Source organism: Schistocerca piceifrons, chromosome 1 (assembly GCF_021461385.2).
Source record: "Schistocerca piceifrons isolate TAMUIC-IGC-003096 chromosome 1, iqSchPice1.1, whole genome shotgun sequence".
Lineage (NCBI taxonomy): Eukaryota > Metazoa > Arthropoda > Insecta > Orthoptera > Acrididae > Schistocerca > Schistocerca piceifrons.
In genome coordinates, this window is record NC_060138.1 from 1,064,700,148 (window position 1) to 1,064,726,181 (window position 26,034).

Below are 26,034 nucleotides of genomic sequence, written 5' to 3' on the forward strand. Positions count from 1 at the left end.
GTTTGAAAAATCACACGACATACATTTCAGAACTTGTAAGAGGTTTCCCACCAATATATGCCTAAAATATGGCAACAAATAGGTAGAAGAAGTAGACCGTGTTAAATTCTTGGGATTATAGCTTGATAATAAATCCAAACTGGGAGGAGCACAACACAGAACTGCTGAAGCACCTAAAACAATCTCTATTAGCAGTGTGAACTTTGTCAGACATAGGGGATATAAAAATTAAAAAGCCAACATACTCTGCTTACTTTCATTTCATAATGTTAAATTCTAACGCTTTCCTGACGACCAGAGACTGTGTGGTATTGGTTGCAAGACTCACATGTCTCTCACGGGTGATTTACGTATTGTGTGCAGCCAATCTTCTCAGGGCAGATGGCTGCATCAATCTTCACAATGCTTCTTCTCCGAAGATTTTGTGCTGGTTAGGGAAATGATACTGAACTACTACTCTACTTTTGAAATGATTTCTTACTCTCTGAATACTTTCATATCAACTCTGTTATATTTTCTTCCTCACAATAAAACAGCTACACAAGTTTCACATACACTTTCAAGTATCACAAATCAACCCCATCTGGAAAACTTTAGTACTTAACATATATCACTACAGTCTCTTTTGGTTTTAATAACTCTTGTCAAAACAGTTCTTACTCCTAGTAAGTCAAACAACAGAGAATATCAGTCTTAAACATTTTTCATTTTTCTCTGTAACAATCCTCATGACACCACACACCATGGAACATTATCCAGATACTCTTTGACGTTTTGATATAACTTCTAGGGTGCTGCTTGTAACCACTTGCCAGGGCCGCTCGTCTGACACAGTTCCTGGCTCCTCATGACAGCTGTCCTTCCTGCACACACAGACATGTGTGGTGCAGTAAAAAGGTCTCTCACCCCTGTCATTAAAATATCGGGTGTTCAAGATTGAGGAGAGCCAAGTGTTTCTAGTATTTACCCCGAAATTCTCGAAGCACTACAATATGGGATTATCCTTTAGGGTAACCCATCAAGCCAAGCTAAAGTTTTCCTGGTACATAAACTTAAAATAACAATTATTTGTGGCATTGTGATGAAGCAAGCTGTGATACTTCTACTTCCTCTCTTGTTTTGCCATATGCCTCCTTAGAATTCATTTTTTATCTTTTAACTAATTACCATTAACATACATGAATATAATCTGCATTTTCAAAAAAGAGAAAGAAAGGTTGGCCCTCAGTTTTAAAGAATATAATACCAGATCTAATTTTATGCTTAGTTTTATGTATGTTGATTTTCTCATTTATTTTGACTATTCCTAGTTAGTATCTTTTGTTATAGGGGAAATCAGTAATTGTTTTGTAACTTAAATTCTGTTGTTGACATATAAAGAATTTTAAATTCTGTAATATTTGTAAACATTTGGAAGACGAAATGCTAGTATTCTTAAAGTATCTATTTCGCTCTAGTCGGAAACATGTTAGCAAAGCCAGTTCTTAATTAATCCCCAAGAAATTTACAGTTTTGTCAAAAGTATTGTTTGCATTACTATATATGTTATTTTATGATTTAAACAAATAATTTGGCCCAACTCTTGTAGCAGAAGAAATTGTTAAAAGATGGAATTTTTCAATGTATTCAGCTAATTTAATGAATTAAGTTTTAATTGTAATTTCTGTAAATTAAACATCAAAAAATATGAAGTTTCAGTAGCTATTATTGTGAGGATATATAAGGGCCTAATTTGTGGTCCCAACAGTCACTCCATGGCCAAGTTTTAGATGAGAAACCTGTGTTGGTTAGAACAACAACAATGTACCAATGTAACTGTTAAATAAGGCCGCATGTTGAAATGAAATGATCATATGGCATGTTAAAACAATGACAGTGCCTGTTCCTTATGTACCAGATTATTCCGAAAGAACTGTGAATTATATGGTTATGTTTTTACTGCTCATAGATATTCAACAGTAAACTATTGTAGCAGTATGTGGGTGTTCACCTATTAATGAGGTGTATCGAAAGTTCAACAACAGTGCACTGGCCATATTGAATGTGTATATCGAGGGTTGTGAAAAGTTAAAGTAAACAACTGTGAAATGCAAATATGTACCTGTTGTCTACATCATTTACAGTAAACAGTACTGCACTTCTACCCCTATTTTTTCAGCCAGTACATCGACACTGAGGATAACAAATGAAGAAACGAAGAAGGCGAACTGTCACAGCGTGGACTCAAGGACATCCTGCAGAGACCTTCTTAAGGAACTAGGGATATTAACTACAGCTTCCCAATATATTTATTCCTTAATGAAATTTGCCATTAAAGATAAATCTCTCCACCACAAAATTTTAACTACCAATGAAGTTCAACAATATTATGAAAAGGAAAGTTGCAGCTCACCACATAGGAGAGATGCTGAGTCACAGATAGGCACTACAAAAAGACTGTCACAAATAAGCTTTCAGCCAGTTAGGCCTTCATCAAAAAGAGATTACAGTCTCTCTCTCTCTCTCTCTCTCTCTCTCTCTCTCTCTCTCTCTCTCTCTCTCTGTCACACACACACACACACACACATACACACACTCACGCAAACGCAGCTCACACACAGGTGACTGCAGCTTCTGGCAACTGAAGCCAGACTGCGAGCAGCAACACCAGTGTATATTGCTACATTCCATCCCAGATTTTCCATTGTTTGATTTTTACCAATCAAGTTCAGTGCAAGAGGAGCACTGATCGAGTCATGTTAAATGTTCCTTCCCATACAGCCTTGGCATTTGAGGCAGACATAGTTGTTCAGATGCAGGCTCTTTACAACAGTACACAGTCATTCTCACCTCAGCCTTCACTGGACATAATTACTCCATCAGCCTAGTTTAAAACCAGATTTCTGGGCTAGCACATCCAATCCTGGTGCTGTTGATCCCTCCAAACAACAACGTAGGAGTACACCTCCTGTCACCCAGCTTTATCCAGATCTTGAAAGTATTAATCAGCATTTTCGACAAAGCGTGACTTCCTAAAATCATGCTATGAAGTAAGGTCCATTCTGCCCAATATTTTGCCCACCACAACTAGAATAGCCTTTTGTCACCCTCCCAATCGCCACAATATTCTTTTCAGATCCTATGCTCTTTCTGTACCCATTTCCTTCTCCATGGCTCCTACCCCCGTGACTGTCTCCACAGTAAGACTTAACCTAAGTAGCCTCCTACTGCCACCTATACCAGCCCTGTAACTGGTAAAACATATAGGAGTGCTATCAAAGGGAGAACCACTTGTGAAATGACACTTCATGTACCAAATGTATGTGAACATTGTTCAGTCTTTTACATTGGCATGACTATCACGAAGTTATCAGTTAGGACGAATGGACATGGGCAGAGGATCTATACTACCAATACACAATATCCTGTTGCAGAGCATGCTCTACAACCTTACAGTTGTGATCTCAGTGACCGTTTCACCATGCATGCCATTTAGATTCTTCCCCCAGATGCCAGTTTTTCATAACTCTGCAGATGGAACTGCTGTTACAACATATCCTTGGTTCTTGCCACTCACCTATACTTAATTTACATCAAGTTCTTCCATAAACTAAGGAAAATTAAAAGGAATATAGACACAGTATACAGTCACATAAGTTTGTTTAACTAATAGCAGTACAATTAGAAAATGACAAAATTATTGGTAATGTTTCATAGGAAAGCAGTTTGTTGTGAAGGGGGATTCCCAAAATTCAGTAGATATACTCAAGTAAATGAAATGTTCTAATCAGAATAATTAAAAAACTAACAAGAAAAGTCAATACTATTAAAGTATGGCACTGAATTTTGAGAACAGTTACATTTTAAAACTGGTACACGACAGCCAGGAAAATTATTTTGGAAAAAGTAAAAGCAAAAGTAAAATGTTTTTTGAAAAGAGGAGAATGGGGGCTTTCAAATGAGGTGGATCAATCTAGAAACAAGCAACTTTTAGCTCATTGAAAATTTCGCCAGGTGACCTAAAAATAGTATTGTCTTCATTAATCATGAATTTATTCAGTGATTAATAAAGTTTTATGAATTTTGTCTGGAATAAGAAATTAAGTATTTTGAATAACTTTTGTATATGTATTATTAACAAAAAGACAAGGCCTTCATAGACTGAAATTACCCTCTTGGCCTTGTCAAGAAAGAGATCTCCCATGCCTTGTCTCTGCAGTCGCCTACCACCTCCCACATACCCACTGTTCATCCAAAGAAGTACTCCTCTCATGACTTGGTACCATCCAGGACTGGAGCAACTGAATCACTTCTCCATCAGGGTTTCAACTATCTCTCATCATGCCCTTAGTGGGGAATATACTCTCCACTATCCTCCTCACCCCTTCCACAGAGCTATTCCACTGGCCACAGAACCTATGCATTATCCTTGTCCATCCCTACACCACCCCTCACTCATATCGCTAAGTAGACATGGATACAAAACCTGTCCCATACATCCTTCCACTACCACCTACTCCAGTCCTGTCACAGGCATCTCCTACTCCATCAAAGGCAGGGCTGTCTGTAAAAGCAGCCATGTGATCTACAAACCAAATAGTAACCACTATGCAACTTTTTACATGGGCATGACAACCAACAAGCTGTCTTTCCAGATGAATGGCCACTACCAAACTGTGACCAAGAAATAGCTGGATCACTCACTTGCTTCACATGTAGCTTAACATGATGTGCTTCATTTTAATGAGTGCTACATAGCCTGTGCTAGCTGGATTCTGACTTCCATAACCAGTTTTTCTGAATTGCACAGGTGGAACTTTCCCTGCCTCATATCCTTCATTCTGTAACCCCCCCGCCCCTTCACCTGACCTTTGCCTTCACAGATAGCACAGCACCTTCTCCCACCCATACTCTTCTATCCCTCCCCTTCTCACTTCCTGCCTCCCCATTATGACCACCAACCACCTCAGCAGATTGCTGCTCTCATTAGACACAGCCACTGTCAGGCTCCAGCACCCAGAGGCAGTAGCCTTGTACAAAATATATATATCTAAAAACAAAGATGATGAGACTTACCAAACAAAAGCGCTGGCAGGTCGATAGACATACAAACAAACACAAACATACACACAAAATTCAAGCTTTCACAACAAACGGTTGCTTCATCAGGAAAGAGGGAAGGAGAGGGAAAGACGAAAGGATGTGGGTTTTAAGGGAGAGGGTAAGGAGTCATTCCAATCCTAGGAGCGGAAAGACTTACCTTAGGGGGAAAAAAGGACAGTTACACACTCGCACACACACGCATATCCATCCGCATATACACACACACAAGCAGACATTTGTAATGTTTGTTGCGAAAGCTTGAATTTTGTGTGTATGTTTGTGTTTGTTTGTATGTCTATTGACCTGCCAGCGCTTTTGTTTGGTAAGTCTCATCACCTTTGTTTTTAGATATATTTTTCCCGCGTGGAATGTTTCCCTCTATTATATTCATATCATTAATTTGAACCCAACAATTACGTTTGTTATTGTCACTGTTGCATTTCGAAATCTTTTCTGTCGTCTTATTTTCTCTTTCTGCTTTTGTCAGTAGTTTCACTTTGTATTTACCTTCTTCTTTTTACCGTAATCTACTATACAATTTTATCCCGCCGATATATACTCAATAATACGTAATAATACGTAACCCACTTCCAAACCATAACCAAAAAATTTTTTTTCCGCTTTCAACACTACCGCTGGTATAAAATCCACCGTTTCTAGTTCACAAACAGTTCCTTTCACCTATTAAACAACCATTTCGGCTAGTTCTAATAACTTTTGCTTTATTTCCATTTCCGTTTTTCTCACATCACTGATCATTTTTAGCTGCTTCCCACAGGTTTTAACGTCATTATTTCTTCGTCAGACAATTGTTAGCCTCATTTTCATAATCTGCCACCACAAAACCACTCCTTTTAATACATTTACACGTAGACTTTTCAAAATTTTCCCGAATTTCTCCACCCTTTAACGTGTTTTGGCGGCAACACAACCACCTAACTTTTATGCACATCGTTGTCTACCAACCCAAGTTCACCACAGGATCAACATAGCCCAGCTCCAACCAACACTTTTTCGCCTTTTTTCACACCAGATCTCCAGTTGCTTTCTAGTTCACCTTTATCTCTCCCCATATATTTTTATTTTTATATTCATTTTCATTTCAGCCTCATTTTACACTTTCCACCTTCTAATACCATGTCACCCTCACAACACCCCCACAACGAGCCCATTAAGTTTTATTTACATTCCCTCCGCAAACATGCCTTCGCCCTAGCCAGAGTACACTCCCATATTTTATTTACTCAGGCTTGTCTGACATTTGGCATTACCCCCAAAGGCCTCACACTTAAAGTTCCCATCTCTGGCTGTAATCCTTCTTTCCATCAGTCCCTACACCAGTTCCAAACTGCACAATCCATAGCCCTCACCCGCCTAATCCTTCACCTACACATCGACTCAGCCAATGAACACACCCGTCAACTCCTATCCCTAATCAAAGTCCTCAATCTTTCCTCTCCCACATCCACACCAGCTGTTCAGAGCATCCTCCTACAGGCCATCCGCAAATTAGAACAGCATGCCACCCTCCACCTTAAAAAACTATTCAATCTCCTGGTTTCCCACCTCCAGAAAGGCAACTCACTCACCCTTCACAACCTTTCCAGCAAACCTCAACCTCCTCTCATTGCACACAAACGCAGTCTCTCCCATCTACTCAATCTCCCACTTCCAGCTCCACTCCCACCAAAACCTCAAAATTCCAATCAACACAATCTGGAATCACAACACCCTAATTCAGTAGTTAACCTTTCCTCCAAACCTCTCTCCCAATCTGAAACCTCTGTCCTATCCAAAGGCCTCACCTTCAGCCCCACTCCCAGATTCAACCAAACAGCCCTCGTCAAAGATTTACTGTCCTACACTCGTACTCTCTGCTGGAAATATCACTTTGCCACAAAGAAAAATGATCCTAATCCTACTCCTAATGATCCAACTCCCCAAGACACTATCCAAATTGAACCCTGCCTGGAACAGTTCTGTCCTCTGTCACAGTGGGACCCACCTCCTCTTCCCAAAAATCACCCCCTCCAAACCTTCCAGGAATTTCTGACTTCCAGCCTTGCCTCTCAGTCCTTCTTAAAAAACCTTAATCCTACTCCCAACATCACCACTGCTGAAGCCCAAGCTATCCGTGATCTGAAGGCTGACCATTCCATCGTCATTCTTCCGGCGAACAAGGGTTCCACGACAGTGGTACTTGATCGTCGGGAGTATGTGGCTGAGGGACTGCGTCAGCTTTCAGACAACACCACAAAGTTTGCCAAGGTAATCCCATTCCTGATGTCCAGGCAGAGCTTCAAGGAATCCTCAGAACCTTAGGCCCCCTACAAAACCTTTCACCTGACTCCATCAACCTCCTGACCCCACCGACACCCCGCACCCCTACCTTCTACCTTCTTCCTAAAATTCACAAACCCAATCATCCCGGCCTCCACATTGTAGCTGGTTACCAAGCCCCCACAGAACGTATCTCTGCCTACATAGATCAACACCTTCAACCCATTACATGCAGTCTCCCATCCTTCATTAAAGACACCAACCACTTTCTCGAACGCCTGGAATCCTTACCCAGTCTGTTACCCCCGGAAACCATCCTTGTAACCATTGATGCCACTTCCTTATACACAAATATTCTGCTCGTCCAGGGCCTCGCTGCGATGGAGCACTTCCTTTCACGCCGATCACCTGCCACCCTACCTAAAACCTCTTTCCTCATTACCTTAGCCAGCTTCATCCTGACCCACAACTTCTTCACTTTTGAAGGCCAGACATACCAACAATTAAAGGGAACAGCCATGGGTAAGAGGATGGCCCCCTCGTACGCCAACCTGTTCGTGGGTCGCTTAGAGGAAGCCTTCTTGGTTACCCAGGCCTGCAAACCCAAAGTTTGGTACAGATTTATTGATGACATCTTTATGATCTGGACTCACAGTGAAGAAGACCTCCAGAATTTCCTCTCCAACCTCAACTCCTTTGGTTCCATCAGATTCACCTGGTCCTACTCTAAATCCCATGCCACTTTCCTTGACGTTGACCTCCATCTGTCCAATGGCCAGCTTCACATGTCCGTCCACATCAAACCCACCAACAAGCAACAGTACCTCCATTATGACAGCTGCCACCCATTCCACATCAAACGGTCCCTTCCCTACAGCCTAGGTCTTTGTGGCAAACGAATCTGCTCCAGTCCTGAATCCCTGAACCATTACACCAACAACCTGAAAACAGCTTTTGCATCCCGCAACTACCCTCCCGACCTGGTACAGAAGCAAATAACCAGAGCCACTTCCTCACCCCTTCAAACCCAGAACCTCCCACAGAAGAACCCCAAAAGTGCCCCACTTGTGACAGGATACTTTCCGGGACTGGATCAGACTCTGAATGTGGCTCTCCAGCAGGGATACGACTTCTTCAAATCCTGCCCTGAAATGAGATCCATCCTTCATGAAATCCTCCCCACTCCACCAAGAGTGTCTTTCCGCCGTCCACCTAACCTTCGTAACCTCTTAGTTCATCCCTATGAAATCCCCAAACCACCTTCCCTACCCTCTGGCTTCTACCCTTGTAACCGCCCCCGGTGTAAAACCTGTCCCATGCACCCTCTCACCACCACCTACTCCAGTCCTGTAACCCGGAAGGTGTACACGATCAAAGGCAGATCCACATGTGAAAGCACCCATGTGATTTACCAAATGACCTGACTACACTGTGAAGCTTTCTATGTGGGAATGACCAGCAACAAACTGTCCATTCGGATAAATGGACACAGGCAGACAGTGTTTGTTGGTAATGAGGATCACCCTGTGGCTAAACATGCCATGGTGCACGGCCAGCACATCTTGGCACAGTGTTACACCGTCTGGGTTATCTGGATACTTCCCACTAACACCAACCTGTCAGAACTCCGGAGATGGGAACTTGCCCTTCAGTATATCCTCTCTTCTCATTATCCACCAGGCCTCAACCTCCGCTAATTTCAAGTTGCTGCCGCTCATACCTCACCTGTCTTTCAACAACATCTTTGTCTCTTTGCTTTCGCCTCGACTGACATCTCTGCCCAAACTCTTTGCCTTTACAAATGTCTGCTTGTGTCTGTGCATATGCGGATGGATATGCGTGTGTGTGCGAGTGTGTACCTGTCCTTTTTTCCCCCTAAGGTAAGTCTTTCCACTCCCGGGATTGGAATGACTCCTTACCCTCTCCCTTAAAACCCACATCCTTTCGTCTTTCCCTCTCCTTCCTTCTTTCCTGATGAAGCAACCATTTGTTGCGAAAGCTTGAATTTTGTGTGTATGGCAACTCCCAGTTGCTTCATCAGGAAAGAGGGAAGGAGAGGGAAAGACAAAAGGATGTGGGTCTTAAGGGAGAGGGTAAGGAGTCATTCCAATCCCGGGAGTGGAAAGACTTACCTTAGGGGGAAAAAGGGATAGGTATACACTTGCACACACACACACACACACACACACACACACACACACACACACACACACGTATCCATCCGCACGTATACAGACACAAGCAGACATATGTAAAGGCAGAGTGTTTGGGCAGAGATGTCAGTCGAGGTGGAAGTACAGAGGCAAAGATGTTGTTGAATGACAGGTGAGGTATGAGCGGCAGCAACTTGGAATTAGCGGAGGTTGAGGTCTGGTGGGTAACGGGAAGATAGGATATGTTGAAGGGCAAGTTCCCATCTTCAGAGTTCTGATAGGTTGGTGTTAGTGGGAAGTATCCAGATAACCCGGACGGAGTAACACTGTGCCAAGATCTGCTGGCCGTGCACCAAGGCATGTTTAGCCACAGGGTGAAGGCATGTTTAGCCACAGGGTGATCCGCATTACCAACACTGTCTGCCTGTGTCCATTCATGCAAATGGACACTTTGTTGCTGGTCATTCCCACATAGAAAGCTTCACAGTGTAGTCAGGTCAGTTGGTAAATCATGTGGGTACTTTCACACATGGCCCTGCCTTTGATCGTGTACACCTTCCGGGTTACAGGACTGGAGTAGGTGGTGGTGGGAGGGTGCCTGGGACAGGTTTTACACCGGGGGCGGCTACAAGGGTAGGAGCCAGAGGGTAGGGAAGGTGGTTTGGGAATTTCGTAGAGATGAACCAAGAGGTTACGAAGGTTAGATGGATGGCGGAAAGACACTCTTGGTGGAGTGGGGAGAATTTCATGAAGGATGGATCTCATTTCAGGGCAGGATTTGAGGAAGTCGTATCCCTGCTGGAGAGCCACATTCAGAGTCTGATCCAGTCCCGGAAAGTATCCTGTCACAAGTGGGGCACTTTTGGGGTTCTTCTGTGGGAGGTTCTGGGTTTGAGGGTATGAGGAAGTGGCTCTAGTTATTTGCTTCTGTACCAGGTCGGGAAGGTAGTTGCGGGATGCGAAAGCTGTTTTCAGGTTATTGGTGTAATGGTTCAGGGATTCAGGACTGGAGCAGATTCGTTTGCCACGAAGACCTAGGCTGTAGGGAAGGGATTGTTTGATATGGAATGGGTGGCAGCTGTCATAATGGAGGTACTGTTGCACTTCAGTACAGTGCTATACTCCAGACAAATACCTTCAGAAAAGACTTCTTAACACTTACATTTGTATTCATCTTTAACAAATTCCCTTTTCTCAGAAATGCTTTCCTTGTTGATTCAGTTCAGTTGCATTCCATTAGCTGTGTTTTAGTTTTATATCTTTGTAACCATTTTTTCAAGATACTATCCATTTTATTCAACTCATCTTTTCAAGTCTTTTACTATCTCTGACAGAATTTCATTGCCTTGGATAAACCTAAAATTTTTTATACCTTCTCCCTGTACACCAAATTGATTTTCTGAATTTCATCTTGGTTACCTTCATCGCTTCCTCTGTGTACAGATTGAATAACGAAGGAGAAGTCTATGACCCTGTCTCATTCCTTTTTCAACTATGGCTTTCTTTTCACATCCTTTGATCTTATAACTGTAGTTGTAAGATAAGTAGTAGTGTGAGTATTACCTCATTTGTTCTACATTTCCCAGAACTCGAACTGATCAACTCCAGGTTGGCTTCTACCAGTTTTCCATTCTTCTGCAAACAACTCATGTCAGTACTTACAACATTGATAGTCCAATAAATAATGACACCTGTCATCATCTTCCTGCTTGGGAACTGGAAGTATTACATTCTTGTTGAAATCTGAGGATATTTTGCCAATCTCATATATCTTTCACTTTTGACTTAGGTCTTACAGCGTCCTGTCAAATCCTTCTTGCAACAACATATCTCCCAGATCAACTTTATCTACTTCCTTTTCCCTTTCTATAATATTTTCTTCAAGTTCATTCCACTTGTATGGCCATTCTATACATTCATTTTAGCTTTCCCGTTTTTGCTTTCTTGGCATCTGAGCTCTTAATATGCAGGCCTTTCTCTCGTGTCCTTGCTCAATGTCCCCTTTAATACTCTCAACAACTTCTGTTTATAGGAACCTATCAAGGTCCCATTTCCTTAATTTTGTATCTTTCTTCTGTTTCTTAAGTTTTAAATTGTGGTTTATAACCAATCAAACTCCACACTTGCCCCTGGACAATGTTTCACAATTTAAAATCCGATTTCAAAAAATTTATCATACCATTATTTAATCTATCTATCCCAAAAACAATAGAAATTATTGAGTAACCTCACATTCAAAAATAAAATTTATGGTGGAACTCTCCAAAGAGTTTTTAATTCAGACTTGGGGTCCCCCTATGGACTGTGCCCAGTTCCCTTCAGCTGCATGTTACAAAATGTCATCTGAGAACAGGAAAAGGCATTAGCCAGGAAAGTGTTGCTGAAGTAGTTCACATAGTTGACATTTGCGACTCAAAGATCAGTGTTGAGAGTCAACTGCCTTACATATCACCGATGAACTTTCAAGAAACAGAGAGACTCTGGGACCGTGCCAAAAGAAAAAGCAGGAAACGCTGTCTTCAAGTTCCTTCCGAGAAAAGAGCCAGCATCCAAAAAGTGCTTCATCACATAACAAAAGAGTATGGTAAAATAGAAAAAGTGAACTGGTGAAATAGCACATATCAAAACCATCAAAAAAGAAGTCAGTGACAGCAAAACAGGGAAGATGGCCATTGTTTTTCATAGGACATGCATCATATGCAAGACAAAGGCAATCTCAAGAAAAGCTAAATTGAGGCACTATAACACAATGATTGAAACTGAATGTCAACGCAAAGTTGAACACCTCTTACGGATAGTGTAACACCATCACTAATTTTGGAGCATTATTGGGTGAGAAGCAGGTCCATTGCAGCCATGTGTGAGGCAAGCAGGAAGGTGCAGAAGTAACATAATTTCACAAGTGAGTCTGTTTGTACACCACAAGACAGCCGGGTAATGCTGTGCAGTCATGGAGACATTGCAGAAAGCCTGTGGCAAATTTCCTTTAACTTTGGGACACATATGTGTGATCTGCACATGCTTGGAAGTAATGCATAGGCCCAACAAGTGTGCAATTAATCATTATAAATACCTTCTGATTTTAGCACAGTTACGTGCAGTCTGGCAACACCTTCTGCAATATCAAGTCAATGCATGTCTTCATCACATTATGGGTCAGCCAGCTCCCGACACCAGTCTGGGCAGCCATCACTAAGGAATCCACATAGGCAGAACTAAAGTCATTAATTTTCCACAAATACATTTTCTTGGAAAAGTAGTATGCTGTGATGACCCAAACTGGTTAACATTCAAAAATGACTGATAGGCTGAAGGCCTCTGTTCAACAGCTTGAAGTCTCTTACTTGGTTGAGTTTTCCAGAAATTAATATTTACAAAGTCCTAATGTTGCACATGAAAGCCAAGTTCCACTAGAGTGTACTTTCAGTACGTGCACAATGATATAACTCCTTGAAGAAAAGAATACAGTCAATGTTCTGCCAAAGTTTCTGAACCGGGTTATGACATCCGACAATGGAGACTCACTAATCAGTGGAGCTGCAGAGGCCTTGTGGTGTCTGTTGAGGAGATAGCTGGTTGGCAGCAAGCAGCAGCATTGTAATGGAGAGGATGTCCGTCTGTACCTATGGTGCATGGTGGTGCACAGGCCTATAAATTGTTATGTGGCAGGATATCACAGGAACTATTTTAGGTCATGTGGGTCATGGATACAAATAGTTCCCCACCCAGTCAGTGACTCCTGGTGGCACTGACTGGGCTGCCTAGTGAAACTGCTACAGTTCTGTTTTCTGGTGCAGGGCGGTTGCATGGCATGTAGGTAACCCATCACATTGTGCCAGATTGGTTGCCAGTCTTACAGACCGAATGCAACAACAAGTCAATCTCCACCAGACCAGTTCTTGGTGCTAAATGTGCACCTGTGGACACAGCAGATGATTCATCCCCAGGCTCCCCTGTTGGTGCTGAACTCCTGCCTTTGTATTCCTGGATGGCAGTGGTTCACAACCAGGGCAGTAATACTGTTATCCACCAGCACCAGTGTGTGCTTCTAACCTGGTAGTGGTGGATGCCTATGATAATTCAGTGGATGTTTGTGTCACTGGCACAGCTCATTCAGGGCGACACAGTGCCAAGTTAGGCTTGCCTTGCTGATTGGGATAAACAGTGTTAGCAAACATTAAACAGCCATCTTACCTCCGCAACCTTCCAACATCAACGGCATTGCCAGAAGACCATACACTTGCCTAGGACATATCTGGTGGTGTAGCAGCACTTCAACATTGTAACTCAGGACTAAATAAAATATGTTATATCTTACAGCGGTGTTTTCTACCCTAGCCTGACATTACCATTTCCACAACCAACCACACCAGTACCTGTACACCAGCTGGACACAGTCACTGCATGTTGATATAGAGTGGTGTCAGAAGCATTTTGGTATCAGCATGGCTTCACAAACACAGCACAATATTTTGTGTAACTGTGGGGTGAGTGAGCGGACTATTGGTTTTTGTGGTTGGTATCTCTGTTTTATGTGTAGAGGGCATAGAGTCAATGTGAGTGAGTCACAGAGCCTTGACGGTCAGGTTTGTGCAGCGAGGGGAACTGGTTGATCTTTCACAATTTTGTGGTAATACAAAGGAACATTATTTATGACCTGTGAGATGGCACTGTAATTCATCAGGGCATATGGCTGGTCAGTGCAGTGTGAACATGGATGATGATAAAACATAAGATTTAAGTGTGTGTTGTGTCATACGGCCTGTTCTGAGTGCATTTTGTGTTCTTTGGTGTGTATTGGAGATTAAGGATCTCCAATGACAGAGACTAAAATGCAGGAAGCCACTAGTCAGGAGGCAGTTCAAGCATTGATTACTGAAATGGCGCAATTGATAGCAGTTAATACAGACTTGCATAATAGCTTGTAGCTCCAGATTAAGAGTTGGAATCAGCTGAGCAATCTACTCCTTTATTACATCCAGCCACAGTCATTTTGATCGTGCGCTTTTCTGGAAAGTCAACTGATGATGTAATGTGGTTTTGGTGGTTTTGGATGACCTGCAATTAGCAGCTAGTATGGGGTGGTGTCGCAGGATCAGATGTTACAGGTGAAAGATTTATGGTTGGTAGATAAGCAAAGGCATATGTCAGATGTACAGAGGGACTAAGAGGTGTCAGATATTTGACGAATGAAAAAAGGCCTGCTACAAAAGCACAAGAAGGAAAATAGTGCAAGATTTTTTTTTTCGCAAGCAGTTGGATAGTCTGTCAATAAAAGCATAATGTGCTGACATATGAGCAGGGATGGTGACGAGACAAATAGCATCATACTCCATGAAATGGAACAAAGGGCACTGGGCACATTTTAAGGGAGTCTGTTGCATGGTAGGTCTAGATGGGTGAGAACAGGTACTCTGTGGTCAGAATAGCCACGGGATTCCAAGAAATTAATGTAATAACTGGAATGCAGAATAAGAGAGAGTTCCCCACTAATGTGCAGAGTTATAGATATGGCGGGGCTGAACATGTGCAGAGGCAACTTTGCCAACCTCATTGTGATAGATGTGGTATGGTTGGATACCATGACTGAAAAAATGGTAAGGATGTTTGTGAAGGCGGAATGTAGTATAGTCAGAATAGTGAAGGGTAGAAAGCACAAGTTTTTATTGGGCACATGGGTGCATGTGTCAGCAATAAGTATGGACCTCATGGGTCAGAGATGATTAAACACTCCATGCTATAACTTACAAGGAGTTGGAGATAGTGATGTGGAGTGTTTGGGTTCAGTACTCGGTTCTAACTCCACACCTGCGGAATTACGATGATATGATGGATGAGCCATCACCAGGCTCCATGGTAGCAGCCAAATTCCTACCTGGGAGGGCAGTGATCTGCAGCTAGGGCAGTACTGCCACCAGGGCAAGCTTCGAACATGTTCTTGTCACTGGCATTGCTTGCTCAGGGCAACATGGTGATAATTGAGTCACGCACTGCTGAAAGTAGAAAACAGTGTCAGCAAAGCTAGATGTTGACATCAAATAGCTGTCCTGCCACTGTGACTTTCCAGTATCAAAGGCATTGCCGGCAGACCACACACCTGTAGAGGGCAAATACAAGGGCATTGCGGCACATCAGTATTGAAGCTCAAGACTAAATATAATGTGTTCTATCTTGCAGTGGAGTTTTCCTAGCCATACAGGCCAACACCATTGTCTCCATAATCTGCCACTCCATCACCTCTACACCATAGCAGCTCTATTCAGTCCATGTTGCTATAATAGGGAAGGATGGACTATGAGTAGCTGAGAAGTTTTTGTGCAATGTCTTTCATAAAATAATGGTTCTTTAGATAATAGATAGACAGTATAGATCACAGGACAAATTGTACAGGAACAACAAATGGCTGATTGTGTCAATAAGAAAATGATGACTAGAGTTCCAAGGATATCTGTTCTGGATGAATGCAACCCTACTAATAAAGCAGATGTTTAAATGTACTTGACAACAAGCCTAATACCTTTGAAAAATCGTTCTGGGAAGGAAGGAAGAAAGGATCTTGGGACCATTGGACTGAATGAGGAAGATATTGCTAACAAAGCACTAATCACTGAACAACTACTTCAAGGGCTTCCACAATAAGCAAAAGCAGAATGGTGTCTGGAAACAGGGAAGAAAGCTGACAGTTAGAGAAAGAATGTAATGCTTTTAGACTATAAAATACGCTTCCAGAAATACCTTATAGTTACTTGCCATGGCCTCTAATGCCCTAGACAAGGTGAAAATAAGAATATATCTGAATCCTTCCAGTGTCTACAGGTCTCTTCCTCATATACATCCTTATTTCAGGATTCTTAAACTAAGTGTTTAGCTAGTTACCTCATGGTCCATAAGTAGCTGCAGACTCTGTCTGTGATGTGGATCAAGTAAATTTTACAGTGCATATCATAAGCAGAAAATATGTCAACATGCTGACCATTTACACAATTTCTTAGGGTTTTTATTAGTATCTTGTGTTACTTAATCAAATGGATATATCTCAGTAAAAAGTGTTTAGTTTAATTGCATCCTATCAGTATTAACCAAGGCTTTAGAATGTATAGCTCATGAATGGCATTACTAATTATTTAAAATCAAATAATCTTTTAGATGAATACCAGTACAGTTTCCAGCAAAATTGCTGCACAACAACTGCACTTATAAAACTGACTGATGAACTGAAATAAGCTATGGACAAATAACGGGCAACCATTATCAAACAGTGGAAACTCCAGGTAGGAATATCAACAATGTAGGAAAAGACAGATTGCTACTCACCATAAAGAAGACATGTCAAGTTGTAGACAGACACAATTAAAGAAACTCACATATAGCTTTCAGCCACAGCCTCTGTCAGTAAAACAGACACACACAAACAAGCACATCTCACACACACACACGGCCACCAGCTCAGCATCTTAGGTTGGAATCCAAAATCTCGTGAGATGCAAGCAGCAGTCTGGAGAGGATGAGGAAGGGGAAGGGATAGTAGAGTACGGGTGGGGAGAGAGACAAATGCTGTCTGGTGCAGTGTGCAGTGACTAGACTGCCAACAGGTGCAGTGTCAGGAAGTTTTGTGACAGGGAGGTGGGGAAAAAAGGAGCAAAAAAGGATAGGAGCGGGGAAGACGGGCAGATGCATTAGCAGAGGGCTGCAAATAAACAGCATGGGATATGAGAATGGGGAGGAGATGATAGGACAGAGGGGGTGGAAACTGTTGCGTGGAGTGTGTGGGGACAGTATGTTACTATAGGTTGGGGCCAGGATAATTACGAAAGCGGAGAATATATTGTAAGGATAACTCCCATCTGCACAGTGGCAAAGGGAAGGATCCGGATGACTTGGATAGTGAAGCAGCCATTGAAATCAAGTGTGTTACGTTCAGCTGCATCCTGTGCCACAGGGTTGTCTACTTTGCTCTTGGCCACTGTTTGGTGGTGGCCATTCATCCTGGTGGACAGCTGATTAGTAGTCATACCAATATAAAAAGCTGTGCAGTGATTGCAGCAGAGCTGCATGGCTGCTTTAACAGGTGGCCCGGCCCTTGATGGGGTAGAATAAACTCTGACAGGGCTGGAATAGGAAGTGCTGGGTGGGTGGATTGGGCAGGTTTTACACCTGGGTTATGATCCCTATGGCAAAGGGTTGGAATTGGGAGTGATGTAGGAATGGCCTAGGATGCTGTGGAGATTGGATGGGCGATGGAGGTGTGGGGAGTATCTCAGGTAGGATGTCCCTCATTTCAGGACACAATGATAGGCGATCGAAGCCCTTTGGCTTATTAGCCCTCAGTTCAGAGAATCTCTTCCACCATTAATCCTAAACAGCACAGACGTAACATTTTCTTCTTCTGCAAAGAACTTGGAAATAATTCTGGACCATCACTTAGACTGGACTGAACACACAACTGCAATCTGTGAGAAGGTATCAGCATCACTTCACCCACTACAGAGATATAGAAAAATTTATTTCCTTTCAAGCTCAAGAAAAGCTCTTAGAAATACTAATACTCCCCATACTTCACTATGGTGATGTTATTCTCTAAGAACTTTTGTATGAAAGCTCATGCAGGCTGAAATTGGTGATGAATGTTTGTGTATAACATAGTTATGATTTATGCTTTTTTGGCCATATCACACCAACCTATGAACAGTCATCATGACTACATGCTGACAAGTGTTGCTCTATTATCTTCTCAATCATTGTGCTCCCTCTTATTTGTCTTCAATTGTTGCTTTACTATCTGAGCAGCACAACAGAAATATTCAATTCCAACAAAGTAAAATTCTCTCTCCTCCATCAAATAAAGCTGCCATATTTTTAAGTCATTTTCTGTATCAGGAACTTGGCTTTGGAACAATCTACCTAAAATGTCAGACAAATTAAATTTCTTTCAAACTTTAAAAGACAGCTACTGGTCCACTTTCTATCGAGGTAGCCATCTCTCCCACATCCTGTGGAGCTCACTTTCATCAATTCCCCTCCCTCACAACTATTTCCTAGCCCTTGTCAGCAGAGTTCTCTATTTATATTATGTTCTTCCCCAACAGCCACTGTCACTGTCATTTCAATCTTCTCTTCTTTTACCCAGTCCACTCATGACTGTACTAAACACAGCTTCCAATGTGCTAAGCTTATCTATGTCATTCTAAATGCCCTTTATTATTGTTGTTATTATTATTATTGGAATTTTTTAAAATCTTTGGTGTGTGTTGTTCCTGGTTAAATGTAAGAGAAGGCCTTAAGGATCTAATCTGGTCATGCGAAATAAGCAATAAAAAATAATAAGTAAATGAATGGTAGCTTTGATTACCTAAGTCACAAAATTATAATAAACATTTCTCAATGAAATGTGAATTGCTCAAGATAAACTTTTTAACCTTTTATTCAAATTTACTTTTCCTATTTGTCAAGCATTTTATATGATGGATTTGCAATCTGAAGATAATGAAAGCCAATTGATGTTACTATTTCTTCTGAACTGTAAGGTCAAGAAAATTTGTGAACTATCACTACTGAAATATTTTTTACAAGTACTTTGTGGTCTATAGTAAATAAAACATTCATTATAGTAACAATGATTTAACCACTTCACAGCATTAGTTATCACATGCCGACAATGAGTATTGTGTTCCTCATTATGTATTACAATAACACAAAAGAGCTCCATGAATAAAGTATTTTTTTCAGTACCACTAATGTTTTAATATCTTAGGATCTTGAAGCGATACTGAACAATTCCAGAGAAGGAGTAATATTCTTTAGTTTGGGGTCAAATATACAACCATCAGATATGCCAAAAGACAAGTTTCTTGCCTTTATGACAGCATTCTCAAAGCTAAACCAGACAGTACTCTGGAAATGGGACCAAGATACAATGCCTGGTAAACCAAGAAATGTTCATCTTGGGAAATGGTTTCCTCAGAATGACATTTTAGGTAATATTGTAGTTTTAATTTTTTTTTTAATATTGTGTCTGTGCTTGAATTTATAGCTGCACCATAGATGTTATATTAAATTGACAGATAATGCATTTTTACGTGAAAATCTAATGCAACAATATTTCTATCATAATGTGGTGTTATTTTTTATGTTTGACAGGACATAAGAATGTCAAATTGTTCATAACACATGGAGGCTTACTAAGCCTTCAGGAAGCTGTCTACCACGCAGTTCCTGTTTTGGGAGTACCAATTTTTTCAGATCAAAGAGTAAATGTCAATCAGGCAGAAGGCAAAGGATATGCAGTAAAGCTGTTTTTCTCCGATGTAACAGAGGAGTTCTTATTACAGGCAATTAATGAAGTTTTGAGTAATCCAAGGTATGTTTATTTATTGATTCAGAACAGCTACATAGCACACTCTGGGCTTACTTATATAAAAAAAGCCTTTCTCAAGTAATAACTAGCAGTAGTGCTTATGATCCGGTATTCTATGGAAGAAATTATGACTACGCCTGCATCAGTAGACTGTGTAACAGCAACTCAGAAAGATTTTAAATAAACTGGAAAATTATATGTGATCCTAAAAACCATAGGATTTTAATCTATAATTTTAACAACTAGAATTTCTTTTATCTAATGATGAAGACAAAATATACACTCCTGGAAATTGAAATAAGAACACCGTGAATTCATTGTCCCAGGAAGGGGAAACTTTATTGACACATTCCTGGGGTCAGATACATCACATGATCACACTGACAGAACCACAGGCACATAGACACAGGCAACAGAGCATGCACAATGTTGGCACTAGTACAGTGTATATCCACCTTTCGCAGCAATGCAGGCTGCTATTCTCCCATGGAGACGATCGTAGAGATGCTGGATGTAGTCCTGTGGAACGGCTTGCCATCCCATTTCCACCTGGCACCTCAGTTGGACCAGCGTTCGTGCTGGACGTGCAGACCGCGTGAGACGACGCTTCATCCAGTCCCAAACATGCTCAATGGGGGGCAGATCCGGAGATCTTGCTGGCCAGGGTAGTTGACTTACACCTTCTAGAGCACGTTGGGTGGCATGGGATACATGCGGACGTGCATTGTCCTGTTGGAACAGCAAGTTCCCTTGCCGGTCTAGCAATGGTAGAACGATGGGTTCGATGACGGTTTGGATGTACCGTGCACTATTCAGTGTCCCCTCGACGATCACCAGTGGTGTACGGCCAGTGTAGGAGATCGCTCCCCACACCATGATGCCGGGTGTTGGCCCTGTGTGCCTGGGTCGTATGCAGTCCTGATTGTGGCGCTCACCTGAACGGCGCCAAACACGCATACGACCATCATTGGCACCAAGGCAGAAGCGACTCTCATCGCTGAAGACGAGACGTCTCCATTCGTCCCTCCATTCACGCCTGTCGCGACACCACTGGAGGCGGGCTGCACGATGTTGGGGCGTGAGCGGAAGACGGCCTAATGGTGTGCGGGACCGTAGCCCAGCTTCATGGAGACGATTGCGAATGGTCCTTGCCGATACCCCAGGAGCAACAGTGTCCCTAATTTGCTGGGAAGTGGCGGTGCGGTCCCCTACGGCACTGCGTAGGATCCTGCGGTCTTGGCGTGCATCCGTGCGTTGCTGCGGTCCGGTCCCAGGTCGACGGGCACGTGCACCTTCCGCCGACCACTGGCGACAACATTGATGTACTGTGGAGACCTCACGCCCCACGTGTTGAGCAATTCGGTGGTACGTCCACCCGGCCTCCCGCATGCCCACTATACGCCCTCGCTCAAAGTCCGTCAACTGCACATCAACTGCACATACGGTTCACGTCCACGCTGTCGCGGCATGCTACCAGTGTTAAAGACTGCGATGGAGCTCCGTGTGCCACGGCAAACTGGCTGACACTGACGGCGGCGGTGCACAAATGCTGCGCAGCTAGCGCCATTCGACAGCCAACACCGCGGTTCCTGGTGTGTCCGCTGTGCCGTGCGTGTGATCATTGCTTGTACAGCCCTCTCGCAGTGTCCGGAGCAAGTATGGTGGGTCTGACACACCGGTGTCAATGTGTTCTTTTTTCCATTTCCAGGAGTGTATTTACAGTATGCAGACATTTCTGAAGTGGTATAGAAAGGGTAACATTCATAAAATGAACAATAATAAAGATGGAAAAGTATTGTATAAAAAACAAACTTAGCATAAAATGGCAACACTTATTCTGTAAGGGTAGGATACTGAGTTCATATTTGTCTATTAAACTGAAGATCCTTGAACAATTGCCTGTGTGCTAGCTGTGAAATTGAAAGAAGGTAAGATATACCACTTTCAATATGATGCTCAAACCAAAAATACATACAGCAACAAAAGAAATGGTAAGCAGTGTTCTCTGCAAATGGCCTCTGTCTCAATTTTGAAAGGACACAACATTCAGTTTTGTCCATCTAGAGGTACTGGTACTACACCAATGATTAATGAAACACATAATGATCACATAATAACCTGGATGGAAGCTTCATAATTTTTAAGTGTCCCTATTGACGAGTCTTTAAACTTGAAAAAAAAAATCACATTGTTGAACTAACAACTTAGTTCAGCCCCATTTATGCTTCAAATCATTGCAAATCTTGGGTAGAGACAAATTGGTAAGTTGGGAGGGGAAAAAAAAGAAAAGAAAACATCCTTTGGACTTATGCCCTATCCCAATTTTTTTTCCAAATAGAACACATTAGATGTACTTCAATACCATATTTATTTTCTGTAATGTTCAGCACATTGTCAGGCTTATATGAGCACCAGATGGTAAACACTGCAACATAATTTTAGAAACAATTGCAATATAAGAGGGTGTGCCAAAAAGTAGTGGCTCTGAATGCTTTACATGGAAAACTCTTAATGCTTTTTAAATAAAACAAATATTATTAACATTCAACATCTTTACTCTTCACGTTTACAAATTTATTTCTCAACGTAGTCACCTTGGTAATGAACGCATTTCTCCTGATAAGAGGCCAATTTGTTGATACCTTGACTGTAGAATGTTTCACTTTGTTGACAGAGCCACAACCTCACCTCTGCTTGCACTGATTCATCACTATTAAAGTGAAGTCCTTCAGGGTGTTCTTTAAATTTTGGAAACAGATGAAAATCATACGGGGCCAAGTCAGTGCCGTATGAAGGGTGATCAGTCACAGTGAATCCAGGGCATCAAATTATTGTAGATGTCACAGCGCTCATGTGTGGCCCGACACTGTCATGCTGAAGGAGAGGATGTTTCATGTGTTGGTGAACTCTTCAAAATTGAAACTTGATTACAGCACACTGTTTCTCAGGCAAGGCATAGCTACATTACACACTGTCATGCTACATGCTACAATTAAGAACCCTCTAGTGGCAGAGTGCTGCAGATATGTAGACTTGAAGAATAAAGATTTAGAATGTTAACAATGTTTGTTTTATTTTAAAAAAAAACTTTAAGTGTTTTCTCTGTAAAAAAAATTCAGAAGCACTACTTTTCAACAAGCCCTCATATATATTTTTAACACAGTCATCTCTAAACATTATCATACATATCACATGGCACCGATGATCTCACTGTTTGATCCCCTCCCCCAAACTGACCAGTAAACAAACCAACACATCACATTACAGCCCTTGTACAGTTCACAATAAATGTTCAAATTTGTGCATTTGTGCACTCTTGGGAGAACATGCTGTGTTGCTTGTATTTATACATTCCCTATGTGGGAAGCAGTGTCCATGATATGATCAAACAGTCATCTAATGTATTCACTGTATTCACCATTTGTTTGAACACCTCAGCCTTCATCCAACCCCAAATCAAAAATATAATGGCATAAGGCCTGGAGATCTTGGTGGCCAGTTAATTGTACTGGGGAGAAATCACAAAGGGAGTCTCACAGGGCTCAATTTTGAGTTCACTCCAATTCCTTCTAAATGTGTTCTATCTCAGAAGTCATTTGGAATAGGGCATATGTCCATATGAAGTTTCTTACTTTAATTGAGCTTTCCTCTCATATCCCTGAAGATTGAGCATTACTCCTGGGACACTCTGCATTAACTTCTGTACATTTGATAAATACGGAAACTGGCAAGGAAGTTGGTGGACAAATACTTCAATGACTTTCTTATCAGTTGTTGCTCTTCACATGTTACAGTCTTCATTTTCTCTAATCCTAATGATACATGAGTTTAACACCTACACTTACGTATATCTTTCTTCTGCACACATAACTGTATAATTATAAAAGACACAATATATCTTTCGTTAAATTGCTTTTTGTCACTGAATTATCAAAGTTGTTACAGTTTTATATAGAAAATATACATTAATGATGGTAGTACATCTTATTACACACCAATTCTTCGTCATATGTAATATATTACACCATTTTAATTCTCAGGAACCATATCAAATATTTTCCACATGGATTTAAATAATGACAGTCAACTTTTTTACACCTGTTGATATTGAGAGGGTCTTTTTTTTCTTTTAACAGGTAATAGTTATCCTTAAAGTTGTGCGTTGATATGCAAGTTAGCTCCATTTAGTGAAGAACTGTGAGCCTGGCTGCTAGGGAGTACAGCTCTATGTTGGCCTTAGAAAGCTTCAAGAGCTGAGCCTAAGGGAGTTTACTGACCTCCAGCTGATTTTTCACATTCCAGTGCTTACATCAAAGGGGAATCAAAAGAATGGCTAAACCTTCTCTCTCAAATCCCTACCATTGCATCCCTTTTTTCTGCTTCAAGCATAATTAAAAAGATTTAATATCTTGATAAGTGTTAAGGATACTTACTGTTTCTAGCATCCCCTGTAGTAAAGTAAAGTAAATTCATATGGCATGAATGGCTGGGAGACCCCAAAGGCCAGGATCAGCTACCTCCTTGGAAAGTTTTTCCCTATCCTTTATGCCTGTAGGCACCTTTCCTCTGCCGAATATATTAAGTGTAGGTGACTGTAATGGGTGTGTGTCATGTTCATGTTGGAGATGATGAGAGAAGGAAGTGGGTGAAACCCAGTGCCGGCACATAGCCTACTCTTCTCAAAGAGCACCATGGGAACCACTGAGCTTATCATCCCCCTCTGATGGATGGATCACCATCAACAGTGTTGCATGCCTTCACTTAAATAAGAGACTGTGGAGAGGTTTGGAATCGAATCCAGGACATTTGGCACAAAGACTGGTAATCAGGGATGTCATACCACCACCCCTCCTGTCCCCTCTACCACAAAAGCAGAGGGAACAATGTCAACAGAACACACTGTACCTGGACAATCACCCATCCAAGTATTGGCCACACCCAATGGTGCTTAACTTAGGTGATCTGACAGGAGCAGGTGTATCCACCTTGGCACAGCCACTGACATCCCCTGAAGTAAAGACATGCTAAATACGTAAATTTCTTGCTGTGTGAAATGTGTCATTACTCAAATAATGAATTATGTTTGCAGAGTCTATTATGCTATTTTTCCGTATCTTCATTTGTTTCTGCTCCTATTGCTCTAACATTTAAATGACTACCTATATGCTAATCTACAATGTTGTTTCCATATGACATCTTTTTCCATTTTGTCAAGTATCCCTTTACTGTGACAGAAAAAGAGCCATGTTTTTTCATTATTTCAATCTATTTTAATTAACTTTACAGTTATGTTTATCACCTACTGCTATTAGTACTGTTTCAATAGCACATACCACTACTGCAATTCCACACAATACAACTATTACAATCATATAGACAGGCCATATTACTATTACAATCACCTTGATTTTTGTACAGAAACTGTTACTAATGAAACTAATGCTAGTTACACAAACATTAATTCTAATACTTCAACTACTATTACTTATGATCTTATTAAGTCATTAACCCTCAGAGATCATTTAATTTACTACTATCAGAATGTGTCTATTTTGTTTGTATATTCCATACCAAATTGGCCATATTGTCAAGTCCATCAATGTCTGCCTCCAGGCAGCAATGCGATGAATCAGTGTGCACCACTTTTGGCTTGTGGCCACATCCCTTCACTCTTCTACTCCTGAGGCAAGCTATCGGGCTTTGTTGTCATTCCCTAGGTTCATCTGCAGGTGGTGTCTTTTGACTATAGTAACGCCTCTGAGACAACATCAGTTAGTATCAAAGTTCCTTAAGTTATATATGAGGTTTACAGCATACTATAATTAGCCCTCATACTATAATTAGCTCTCAAATGGGACAAGTTGTATTGTCTGATCATGGATGAACTTTAATGATGAGGATCCACAAAAGTGAAGAAAACATTTCTCATGAACATGTCTCCAGAAATATTTGAGAGAGTTGTTTTTTGGAAGACTGTATGGTCACTCTGTGTAAAATGATTTTCTTACTTCATAATTCGAATTTCTTAAGGAATAGAGCATTGAGAAAGCTAAATTAAGTTTCACTACAAACATTTTCAGCAAATTAAACTGTATTAATTGTGCAGTTTTTGTTACTGGCAGCATAAATCATTGACATTATCAAAGAATGTCACATTCTGTGGCT

At 41.4% G+C, this 26,034-nt stretch overlaps 1 protein-coding gene across 1 annotated transcript in view; it reads left to right on the forward strand.

The window, feature by feature from the left end:
- Positions 1-26,034, forward strand: part of LOC124805312 (UDP-glycosyltransferase UGT5-like) — a 71,382-nt gene that overhangs the window by 34,111 nt on the left and 11,237 nt on the right. The window contains exons 4-5 of the mRNA XM_047265831.1: positions 19,267-19,489; positions 19,653-19,872. Coding sequence (XP_047121787.1) covers positions 19,267-19,489; positions 19,653-19,872 — 443 coding nt within the window. The remainder of the gene's footprint in view (positions 1-19,266; positions 19,490-19,652; positions 19,873-26,034) is intronic.